Source organism: Molothrus aeneus, chromosome 3, assembly GCF_037042795.1.
Source record: "Molothrus aeneus isolate 106 chromosome 3, BPBGC_Maene_1.0, whole genome shotgun sequence".
NCBI classification, from domain to species: Eukaryota; Metazoa; Chordata; class Aves; order Passeriformes; family Icteridae; genus Molothrus; species Molothrus aeneus.
The window spans coordinates 87,598,970-87,611,959 of NC_089648.1; the positions used below are offsets into that span (position 1 = coordinate 87,598,970).

The following is a 12,990-nucleotide window of genomic DNA, read 5'->3' on the forward strand; positions in this document are numbered from 1 at the left end:
GTAAAGCATTAACATCTGCTAAAGCAATTAGAATATTCATTCATATTAATAAGAATAATCAGTGGTGCCTATTGGAAGCAAAAACATACAGGAAGAGAACAGAAAGCATTTAGCTGGAAATATAACAGTTGGGAGAAGTGTCTGTGTCATGTGTTGTAAATGTGGAAAACAGAATACAAAAGGCCCATTTAATTCACATAGATTCACAACCCCTCGTATACCACGTTTGGTGCTGATTTATTTGAATTAAGATGGCAAGAAAACCTCCTCTCGCTGTTTTTTGTTGCATTTTTTAGTTTAGTTTTCTTTTGTTTTTAATCAAGATCTTGCTCAAGCCCTGTGAGTAAGAATTCAGTAACACATTGTAAATCACATTTTGCAAGTTCTGTGACTTCAGATGAGATAGTAAAAGATAATGCTGTATAATTCACATGTGGCTGGTTTGTCATTCAGGCACCACATGTCAGATTCTCCCTCTACACAGCTGAATGTGTGAGCAAAAAAGCTGTAGAGACTGCAAATAATGTAATTTTAAGGCCCTGGTAATTAGAATGTGTTGCTGAAACAATTCAGAGTCTTATGACTGCAAGCCTAAGCCATTTTTTAAACAATCTTTGAGTAAATTCAATTTATCATGAAACTCTTCCAAAAGAGGAATTGAAAAAGAGCTCAAGACCATCAACCAACCGAAACAGAAGTAGTACACAGTGAGCAGTCAAACCTTTCCCCTGTAAATGGTAGAGAAGATTATATTCCAAAACAAAAGTGTGACATCCCATCATGATAACAGGAGGTTTCTCAAAGCTTCACATACAAAATAAACATCTGAGTAAAACTTTTTCAGCAATGTAATGTTATTTTTAAGGTGTCAGGGATTGTCACTGGCTACAGTTGCTCAAACAAGGAATAAGCCGAGTGGCTGTCCTAAACCTGTCTGTGGAGAGAAATAGGTGATTTGCAATCCAAAAAAGCAACTTTTCTTTGTTGTCCATAAGAGAGTCTCAGTTAATGTGTCTACATCATAGGTGTAACTCACACCACTCATGTATTTATCATTTACCAAAATGAGGCCCCAAATGGTCTGACAATTGACCCACATCGTAATGTAAAGACTAAGTGCTGTTTTATAGTTTTACACATCCCAGTATGCAAAACAATCAGCTGTGCTCTCATGTGCAGCAAGTAAGGCCTGGTTTCTTATTCCTGAAGATACCCAAGCCCCTCAGCTGTCTTCATTTTCACTAGCTGCCTAATCACTCACACAATTGCATATTTACCTGAACAGCCTACTGCAGAAGGAAGAGCCATGGCACTGTTAAGGACGTGTCAGCATTTCAGATAGATGCAGAGTGGAAAGAAGCATGATCATTGTTTTGCTTGAAGACATCCACACCAACGACTCTCCGAGACCTCTCTAGCTGGGTTTTGCACTGGTCCAATGTATTGCTATGTTCTCAGCTACCAGACAGCTTTGCAACGTTAATTCTGGGTTTTTTGGGTTTTCAGCCCTTGAGGTTCCAGTTGTTAAGGATGTTGAAACCCTCAACAACTTGAAAAAGAGCAAAGCTCTTGTGTCCTAAATGATAATGGAAGAGTCTTCATAACTAGAGAAACGGATATAGCTACAGATAAGGGTAAATTTTTATATAATTATGTACATGTTGAATTAAATATGTGTGTGTATATTATGCATAAATATATATAAAATAACAGATATTTGATAGGACGAAGGAAAAGAACAAAAAGTTCCTGTATTATTTGGTACTACTGAAGAAGAGATTATCTGAACAGGTTTACATGAAAACATGACTACATTTATTTCTCCAGAGCATGTAGAAAGTTTGGTGCCACTATCCTTAATTACAGAGGAATGATCAGTTATGGATTTATTAGGAATTTTTAAAAGTATTTTTCCTTTCTAGTGTATTTTAAGTAGAGTACTAGCACTTGGAGGTATGAATTGAAGGTATGATCTTTATTAGAAATGTAGATGGTTTACCATTGGCTGTCTAAGAAGCAACAAAATAAAAGTAATTTTGCAAAATGTCTGTACAAAAAAGGAACTATTACAAAATCTGTCCATAACCATTGATGATCTCCTGCTTTTCCTTTTAAAAAGGATACATCAAGTCAGTGTCATTTTGTCATGCATCTAAGAAGCAAAGCCACAGCAGAGGAAAACATTATTACAGGTTTATTATGTCTCAAAATATAGAAATATATTCCAACAGCATATTTTAAAGAATAATATAACAATAATCTTCAGCTTCTTAGTCTCAAAATGGTACACCATTATTTGAAAATATATTACTTAATGTACCCAAAATTTAGTGTCCATCAAATTCCATTTAGAATAAATTGAATTCAAAAAAGCATATCCACCTACTCAATTTATACAAAAAACCAGTAATTTTTGAATATGACAGAGGAGTTTAACTTTTCTAAAATGGTAATTCAGATGCAGACCTTTTTCCCTATACATTTTTTGTGCATGAACTGCAACTAAATCTAGATATGTAGGTAATGTCAGTATAAAATACAGATGGGAATGTAAAATGGAACTGTTCTATTAAGGGGAAAGATTTCCCAAGGCTGAAATCAGTACTGCTAATTTTTTTTTAATTGAGTGTATGCATAGAAAGGATTTATGTATTACTTCAATAGCAAGATAAAATAAATTAGTTTCTGCAAAAACAACAGCTGCCTATTCACATGCATACACACAGTCACACACATGTTGATTTTATCAGTCTGTAATCATCTGAGTTTTCTGAGATGTGTTTTAAATAACCAGAGAAATCAGAGTTTACATGATTAGACTGTCTAAGAAGAAACTTACCAATCCTATCCATTTTTTAGCAGCTCTTTGAGAATGGTTTAAAGGAAGCATTTTTAATGAAGGCAGTTCATTATAAAAGCGTATGTGATAATTAGCCATGTAATAGAGAGAAAAACATTTCTATTTTCTCACTTTCCCAGCACTAAAACAAAGGGGTGCCCAAAGACATTAAGTGTAATTAATTCAAAATAAACCTGTGTGTAGTGGTGATGGGAATGGTAATTTGTAATTGGTTGTGTAATTCAAAGCCAAAGGATTTAACTTGAGGCCAAAATTTAGTGGGAATAAAAACTTGTTGGTATGGATTTAAGAACTATTAAAGTTGCAAGTGTTAAATAAAAGAAAAAAGTATCCCTTATTGAGTCCCATTATTTAACTCCGTTCCCACCTGATAGAAAAGCAGATGGAACTGCAAATAGGCTGCAAGTTACTCAACATCATCTTAGGAAAGGTGTTTTTTATCTTTACCTGAAAACAGCCACCACCAGGGATAAGATTTTTGATTAAACATGTGACAACTGCTGCACCCCCTGTGCCTTCCCTTGCACACTCTTAGAACACATCCAGAAGCGGGAGCTAAATAAAGCAAAGCCCTTCCATACCCTGTATTCTGTATACTTTGTGCATATAGTAGCATGTGTATGTAATGGGAAGGCTTGTGTGTTTTTTTTTAAATTTGATTTTGGCTTGTTTTACACTAATATAAAAATACCTGCCAGAGCAGTGTCATAGATAACAGACTGATATGATTTGAGGTAAGAATGTTGTAGTTCAATTTTTAGTGTTAACTTGGAAAGTCATAGATAGAGGTGAGAGTCTGTCTACACAGAATTTCTGAAGCCTGGAGCCTTTTGCAAACTCTGCAGGTCACAAGCCAAAAAGTAACATACTCCTCCAGTTATACTCATCTTGTTAAAGAAAATAGTTATAACAATTATGTGCAATTTCTTCACTTCTATTTTTTATCTCCTATTTATTTACTTAAGCACTGTTCAACATTTCACTTTTTCTAATGGAGCAGAAGTTCTAAAAGAAAAAAAAATATGTTTAGCTGAGCAGTTTTGTTTAGTTTTTTTCTTCCTGTGCCTTTTTCTAAATAAATACCTTGCCACAGTTTTCATTGGCAAAATATGACCAAATGCATTTAGTACTTCTAACTATACAAAGCAGTTACAGAACTTCTGGAGTTTCTCATTTAAAAAAATTCCATAGAAAAAGGCTTTACTTTACCAATATTGAAATGGGATAAAGCAAATTTCAGTATGGTCAATGGAAAAATTAATTTGTGAACTTCTGCTGCATAGTGAGGTGACCCATTAAATAAATGGTTCTGAAATTTTGCTCATACAAAAGCAACTATATATTTTTAAATAAATAAAAGCTACTATGTACATTATACTGTACAATTAAATGAGAGATGACATGAAATGGAATAAATTTAGGCCTGCCTTTTCATCAGCAATGCTCATATCTTGACTTCATTACAATTTTGAATAAAACCCTCTGCTTTAGATTATTTTTCTTTGTTTTAGTGGCAGCCACATGAACGCACCACCATATTCCTGTATTTTTTTAAAATAACATTGGAACTGTCATCAAAGTAGAGCACGGAGATTGCATTCAGTTTTGTTGGTGCACAGCATGGCTTGGGTACATGATCGGGGAACATCAAGTGAACCTGAAAGACAGATAAATACACAGCTCATATATCAAACAGAGAGGTGCAAGGACAATGTCAGTGCAAAACATGTCTTTGCAATTCAGCAAGGGCTGTGGTCACAAATTTTCCTTGGTTAGCAAGTTTAAAGTGCAGCTTACCTCCAGCACATTTTTCTGATTTCAGTTGCACAGGCAGGGTTATACAATAAAAGCAGATGGAGAGATAAATGAGAAGCAGCCAAGACAGAAAGTTGGTTTTCAGATGAAATTTAGAGAATTGGAGTTAGGCAGCTGCTCAGGAAGACATTTAAACATATTGTCTGTACTATCTTTGCTGAGGGTGAGGCATAGCATGAAGTAAAGGCTCAAGCCCCAGGTCTCACCAGGACCCCAGCATGTGCTAAAATGCTTTCCTGTGGTGGGGGCTCAGTATGGAGGAAAATCTATTGCAGACAGCAAAGACTGTGCAGGCAAAGCCTCATAATGAAACTGTTTTCAGCCTATGAAATGATAAGATGTGGAGTCTCAGACAGTATGAGTGCATTTTAAGGTCTTATCTAGGTATCTATGGAACCAATTCTACTTCCACTGAAATAAAAATCCGTTCATAAGGTGGGTGCCAGCTGGACAGAATATTTGGGGCAGGGGCTGAGGCAGAGAAGTCTTTGTGTTCACCAGGCTGAAATGTATCAATGAAAGATTAAAGCAAAAGAAAATAGTTTTGAAAAGTGTCCCAGAACAAACAAGATCTAGTGGAAATAAAATGGGAGAAATTCAAGTTCTTTGTACTTGAAAGAAGGTTGGATGTAATATTCTAGACACGCTGAAGACTTGGAATCTGGGGAGCCAAGAGAAGAGGGAGTTGTAATAGAGAGGGCAACAGATCATTAAGGCATGGATGAAGACTTCAGCAGTAATAGATTTTGCTTGTATGTTAAGGCTTTGTAAATCTGTTAGAGCCATCTGTCTTGCAGTGATATAAACCCAGAGCCTTTGCCAGACAACAGAGAACAGTCTATCAGGAAACAATTTTTACATAACAGTTACCATGAGAAGGCCTTTTGAAATGAGGAATAATAAATCCTGAAGTAGCTGTTTTGTAACAGTTTAGACACACATTTAAAAAATATTTAACAAATGAATAGCAAAGCACCAGAGAAAAAAAATGATTGTGCCTGACCTGGTCAGATGTTTGTCCAGCCATAAATTGTGGGCTTAAATCCACCAGCCCCTGCCACACCTGATGGAAGATCTGTGGCCCCACAATACCCCCTTGGAAGTGATGTTCACAGCCTTTCCAAGTGTTTACCCCAAATTCAGTGCAAGCCAACCTGATAATCCACTGCCTTGCATGACCAGGAAGTCAATGCTACCCCTGTGCCTGTTCTGAGGGTGATGCAGGAGACGAGAAGAAAGTTTATAGAGCTTATTAAATGCACCCTGTCTTTTATTTATATGCATCTGTATTGTCTGTTTGCCTGAGTTTAATTGCAGAGAAACAAGAGAGGGAGAGAGTGAGGTACTGGCCTGTATTTCTCCTATTCTTGTTACAGAAGAAAATAAAAAAGAATCAGTTAAGTTTGGAGGGGTACCAAGGAACAATCACTTCCCACACCAAAGAGCAGGCTTTTTCAGAATGGTGTAATCATTATGGCCAGGAGGTGACTGCATTTGGATTAGGGTGGAGCATATGAATAATTGCTTCCCAAGCCATCCCCATATGCACACCTTGTGTAAATCTGAATTTTTTATAATTTAAACCAGAAAGCATTAAACTACTGCTATCTCATCTAATTTATGTACAGCTAAAACTTAATTGGCCTCATGATTTTTTGGCTGCACTGAATGCGTGTACAGTACATGCAAAGGGAGACACGCAATTCCAAAATGGCCATAAAAAGAGCAAAAATTAAGTATCCAATTTAAAAAATAGGACAAACTACACACATTTCCTAACAATGGGAAAATAACCATTTTTTGGAAAGGAAAAACACACAAGAGAAAGTAGTAGTGAGCCAACTCTTATTTAACAGTCCATAATTGCAGGAGGGAACTCTAACCTGGGGATCTCAGTGATATTGGCAACTTTTCTGGACAATGCTTGTGTAATACTAAACTATTGCTTTGCTGACCTACTTCTTTTCTGCTCAGGACTGCAGATATGCTGTTCTTCATTGTCTTCTAAGAACATTGCTGTATTCCTTGCCAACTGGCATTTTCTGTTCCCTTTCACCTGAACTCCTTAACACACTTCTACTTATTTTCAGCCTCTGACATTTCCCCTTCTTTTTTTAAATCTTGATGATTGGAATTCTAGTATAGAGGAATAATGTTGCATTGGTGACTGGACTTGGAGAAGGTGAGTAAATGAAGAATTGAATGGAAGGGAAAAGTACTCAGCATATGCTGAGTTTTTGAAAATGTCCCTCTCATGTAGAAATATTTGGCAATTTTCACAAACAGACCTTGTTTCCTATCAGAAAGAAATCAAATTTTATTTTTGTTTGTTTGCTTGCTTGGTTTTGGGTTTTTTATTTTTGGTGTGGGGTTTAAATTTGAGGGGGGTGTTTGGGCTGGTATCCCAGGTAGTAACTCAACTCATTTCTCAAGGGGGAAGGTTTTACAGGCCCAGATTTTGATGTGAGAATAAAAGAAAAAGATCATTATCCTTGGACAGAGTCATCAGCATAATCTGATAGTCAGGATACCTTACCATTATTAGTTTAAATCCAACGGAACCTTAAATCCGTGTTTCTCTAATCTCAGCTGAGTGTCTTGAACTTTCCAGAACCTAACTAGGGATGACAGCCCTTTCCTGTTCTCATTTCATGCTGTGACTCCCTCCTTGTGTATTATCTCTCATCCCTCTCCTTCTTAATCATTCTGCTAATACCAGTGCTATTCAGAGCCAGTTCTTCAGCTGGCACAGGTGAAAAATCAGGTTTTGACCAGACTGACCAGACTTTGGCCTCAAATGTAATGACATTTAGTCATAGTCTAAAGGTCATGATTTCTGTAGCTGAACACTGCTGGGCTAGAGGAGGCCTAGCCAGCTGCCTCAACTAAGATCATCTTTTTGGCTGCTCCAGCTGAGGCACAGGACTAACATAAGAATTAGCAGAGGCAGAAAACTGGCTGCAAATCCCATTTTAGATGTACCAGGCAGAGCAACAGATCCAAACACACTTATTTTTAAATTGCATTTGTAAGCCAGGCATGACTGAACACAATTTCGTACATGCAAATGCATCTGTTTGCAAAGCTTCACATCAAATTACACTGTAAGAATCTGTGCCAACAGTTGACAACAGAGGTCCACAGAGTGGCCAAGTGTCATCATTTCTGGAAGGTATAACATGTAGATGTTAACACTGAGCTTCAATAAGTTGCAAAAACTCTTGGAAGTCAAACCAGGGGGCCCCTTTGGTTCCTGTCTACACAATTCTCCAGTAATACAACACAGTCTTCTCATGTGCTATTGCATTTGAAATGGAAGTGAAACCTACCACACAGGTAACTCTGAGCAGTTCATCCTCTCTCCAACAAAATCACTAAAGCAGGTTTTGAAATGAGTTATGATTTACCAAGAAATAATCAAAATTCAGTAGTGGTAAACAGAAGAGTCAGACTCTGAGCCAAGACACAAACAACTGCAGCATAGGCAACTATAACACAGTCAGAGGCATACCAGAGTCTGAACAATGGCATGGTTTGTTGCATTCATGTGGGCATTGAGGGGAAAAGAACACTCTCCATCACAGTAAAACGCAGCGTAGCCCTCTGGTGCAATAATCCAATCCTAAAACAACAACAAATAAATCCACTCATTATATTTTCTCACTCAGGGAATTTGTAACTATATCAAACTAAGACTTGCTCAATGACAAAATGAACTTCAGAAGGTGGCATGTGAAATGAATTTTTTTGTTTTTTTTTAAAAAAAGTACTTGCTTTGCTCTGTAAAATTGAGATGAAAATTAATGAAACCTAAAAATCTGTACTGAATACCAACTAATGAGGCTATAAGGGAGACTGAAGATTAAAATATATTTGCAGAATAATTTTTATTCCAGACTAAAAGTCTTGAGCACTTCTTGGTGCAACAAAAGTAATTAAAATGCATTCTCTTCCTTCAGCACAGTCAGCACTGTTAACTGTATTACTGTGTGAGACAGCGTTGCTAGGGATTACCTGTTGGCACATCAATGAATCATACATTTTCAGTATTTCAAGCAACACAGCATGGGCAAAAGACCGCAAGAGGGAAAATATTTTAAAATGTTAATGAAAGCTGTGTGTTTAGTTTGCTGAATTCCTCCTCTGCCAGGTAATGGAGGTGCTGCAGGAAGGGCAGAGAGGATCAAGTAGCTACTTGGGATTTGTATCTTTTTTTTTGTATCTTATTTCACCCTGTGTTTCACTGATCAAATATTGTACAGCGTAGCTCTGACTTTCCAGCTGAAACTTTTAATTCTTACAGTAGCGTTTGTGTTAAAATTAGATTTTCTTTTTTCTTTGACTACTGTGGCCACTATGGCCACTGATCTGAGAGCCTAGCACATCTTGGAGCATACCAGAATTTACTGTTAAAAAAGACAAAACAAAACAAACCCAAACCAAAAAAACCTGTTGATATCTGAAAAAAACCCCTGTAATCAAGAGACAATGGCTCATTTGTTCAATGGCCTGAGTTCAATACCACAAGCCTGCTCTGTGGCCCTGCACAGGGTAATTATGCTTTGCAGACTTGGGAAAACAGCCTCTGCCTACTTCTTCAGGCTGCTGTGGGGATAAATATACTACAAAATATCAGAAAGGATAATGAGGCCATATGAGAGTCTGAGCTAGATACATAAAGGTTGAGCTGTCACTAAAAAGATAGCATACTTTTGCTCCTCATGGACTTGTCCTGCTCCTGGAGAATGGTTTTTAAATAATTCAGAGAAATCTGAAATGCACAGGCAACCATCCCTGGGTTCTTACCTATATATGCAATAGTTAGAGGTTGCTGAAGGCCTTCTTGTTCTTTCTTTATAGAGGGTTCCTTGCTTTCTGGAAAAAACCCTAAATTGATCTCTATTTTCTTTTCCCACAATGCCCTGCTTCTGACTTCACGACCTTTTACTGTAAGTATATTAACTTTTTGTTACTGTATGGCAGAAATTATATAAAATTAGCTATGGTATCATAAAGATCACTGAGCCTATTTTCCTTAGGGACATAAATCCAAGATTTATGTCCCTAAGGAACGTACCCCAGTGAAATCTCTATGACCTGCAGCAGACAGCACTTAACAAGGGGGAATTAAATCTGAACTAGTCAAAATTGAAAACTTTTCATTACTTGATGTGGAGATTTTGGTTTCATTTAGAAATTCACTCAACTCTTGAGCAGTAGTTTAAATTTATCTTTATGTGAATGAATCCATATCATAAAGTCCCTAATGTATGCAATATATTTGAGAGCAGAGCTAAAAAAAGGTAAAGTTATAGTGATAGCAATATTGATAAGAATTTGTTACAAAATGCATTTAAAGAATCTGTCTCTCATCACTTTAATACCAATTTCCATAAAGAAAGCAGAGTGTAAATAATGGGGGACTTTAAAATAGATTGTCCCAGTTTGAACCATTAGGAAAGAGCATTTATAATCTTACCTGCCATCCTAAGTCTCGAAAACTCACATAAAGTTCATGTTTCTTACATGCTTGCTTTTGCTCGCTTGTGTTATAATCTACAGGAAGTAAATAACATTCATAAATTATTTGGAAGCATTGCTAGAACTGACAAGCTTTAGATATTTTTGAGATCCTTACCAAGCTGTACAAAGGAAAGGAAAACCATACTGTCATTTATACTCCTAGGGTTAGTTGTAAAGGCAATGTAAACCTGGAAATATGGAATCAGCACAGTCAGACTGATACAATTTCTGTGCAATGGCAAAATATTGCATATATTCCCAGTGTTAGGGGAAACAGGTTTACAACATATCTATTTGCTGGCCAGCTGAGTAACACCTCTGATAATATCCACACAGGTAATCAAAGAGGACAAGTGAGACCCTGATCCAAAATATCAGGGAAATCATCTCTAGGTTGGCACAGTTTTAATTACCAGGTAAAGAAAGTAGCCGAGTTCAAAAGATGAATTAACAGCAATAAAAAATGTCCTGAAACAAGGGAATTTTCTACAGTATCTTAGTTAAACACATAATGGCACATATTATACTTCTTAATTTTTACCATATATTCTGGAAATATTCACCACTTGATGATCTTTAGTTGCTAATACTAATGTAGACAAGTAGACTAACAGGTGCTTTTTAAAGGACTGAAAGCTCTCTGTCAGAGATGTGTCAGGACAGAAGGACACCCAGAACCTTCCATACATGCTTTTCCATGACAACATTACTCCTGGAGAAATTCTAGTGCTTGTTCCTTACTGCTCCTAAGTAACAGGAAAGGAAGGGAACAGGATCATGCCTTCATCACATTAGCCCCCAAAGTTGGTTTATACAGCTATTCATGTGGTGCCATAAGTGAGGCATGTGACAGAGCAGGGAGCACAGACTGTCTCCTCTGTTTCCAATTCAAGAATGCTTAAGGTGACTTTTTTGAACCAAAATAACCATTCTGGGAAAAAAAGAGTTCACAACAAAAACAACAACAAGAAAAAGCAAACAGACAAAAGTCCACAAAACCCTGAAAATGAAGACATGGAAAAGTAAAACAAAACTTTCAGAAAAGGAATTTTTTAGGCACATTTCCTTTTTAACATTATAAGACTTGAGATGGAAATGGGAAGGTCTCTGAAAAATTTCAGGTTAATTAAGATTCAGACAGAAACTCCTTTTCACATAAAATTAAAGTAACTTCCACAGTCTGTTAACTAATCTGTGTAGCTCTTCACCATCCTTGCAGAAAACTCTTCCAAATATATGGCCTAGAGGAGTTTTTCTGCAAATTTGTCAAGTGCTTCTTGTCAGCCGTCCTGACCTCTGCTACCATTGCTTCTCTGGGTTTTCTTCAGCTTCCCTGTGTCTTTCAAAAGATGTGATGTCCGCAACCAAAAACAGCATAAAATAAAGTCAAATAGCTATTCAGGCTTGTTTTCTAGTAGTATTACCCAGAATATGAACTTTTCAGTAAAACCACACTGTCAAGTAATCAGCTTCCAAACTTTTTTTAATGTATTCCTGCCTCGTCAGCCTTAGGAGTCTGTTGTAGTTTTACACATCAATGAATAAAGAACAGATTGTGGATGAGGATGATGATGAGAACTGCAGCATGATGGGGCTGCAGCAACCATGGTAGAGTAAAGGTTCTGAGGGATGATATCCACAACAGCATTGCAACCTGTTGCAAGTCAAGCAAATGTGGCACAAATCCACTGTGGTTGTCTACTGAATTCAAATTCAAATAGGAAGCAAAAGTAATGTGTAATTGGGATGAACCACACAGAAATAATATAAACATGTTGCCTGGGAAAACATAAGAAAAATACAGCTTTGTTGTTCAGTAGAGCAAAGGGCCTAGCGACAAGGACTCAGCAGAGGTTAATGTAGCCAGTGATTTCTTTGTCTTGTTTTTTACTGGCAAGATTTACCCCCAGGACTCCCAAGGCCCTGACCCTAGTGACTGAAGCTCTACCCACAGTAAAAGAGATAGAGTTAGGAGTCAGCTAAGCAGCTTGAAGATACATGAGTCCATGTGAGCAGAAGGGATGAATTTCAGGGTGGGGAATGAGCTGACCAGTGCTGCAAATTCACTTCCTGCCCTTTTTAAGCATTCATACACCAAAAGACATTTCCGATGATTCAAAATGGAAAATGTCACACCCATCTTCAAGAAAGCCAATCAGCTTAACCGCAGCTTCTGGGAAGTCTTTGGAACAAATTCTCATGGAAACTGTCCAGGCACACAAAGAACAAAGAAGGTGTTTTGGGAAGAGTAAGCATGAATTTACTAGTTCAAACTGTGCCTAACCAACCTAACTGTTTTCTGCAATGATCTGACTAGCTTTGTGGGCTTTTGAAGAGCTCTGGGTGTTGATCCCTTTGCTTTTAGGAAGGTTTTGGATATGGTCTCCCATCATATTCCTTGAGTCAAATTGGTCAAACCAATCAAAAACTTTGATAGGTTAGAGTATTTTGATAGGTAAGAATATAATGGATGGAAACTTGCCTAGGCTTCTGGGCCCAAACAGTCAGGGTCAGTGGTACAGAGTCACTGGTTACTAGGGTAGGTCCCTAAAGGATCAGTGCTGGTAGTAGCATCCTTTTCAGTAGCTTGGACAATAGAACAGAATGTGTTCTCTGGAAGTTCACAGAGGATATGAGATGTAAGAGGAGTGCTCCATCATCCAAATTAGCAATAAAAGGTTGGACTGCACCAGACCCAGAAGAAACTCAACAAGACATCATTCAAAACAGACAATTTTTTCTTTTACTGGTAGCATGCTCTTTGAATAGGCTTTTTCTTTATTTTTTAAACA

General features: G+C 37.3%; 1 protein-coding gene across 2 annotated transcripts in view; it reads right to left on the reverse strand.

Moving 5' to 3' along the window:
* Window positions 1-4,367: 4,367 nt before the first annotated feature.
* BMP5 (bone morphogenetic protein 5) overlaps window positions 4,368-12,990 on the reverse strand; it is a 54,589-nt gene continuing 45,966 nt past the window's right edge. Inside the window, exons 5-7 of one of the 2 annotated variants that reach the window (XM_066545882.1) lie at window positions 10,155-10,231; window positions 8,187-8,297; window positions 4,368-4,517 (exon numbers count right to left, since the gene is read on the reverse strand). In XM_066545882.1, coding sequence (XP_066401979.1) covers window positions 4,368-4,517; window positions 8,187-8,297; window positions 10,155-10,231 — 338 coding nt within the window. The remainder of the gene's footprint in view (window positions 4,518-8,186; window positions 8,298-10,154; window positions 10,232-12,990) is intronic. The other variant, XM_066545883.1, reaches the window with a different exon arrangement.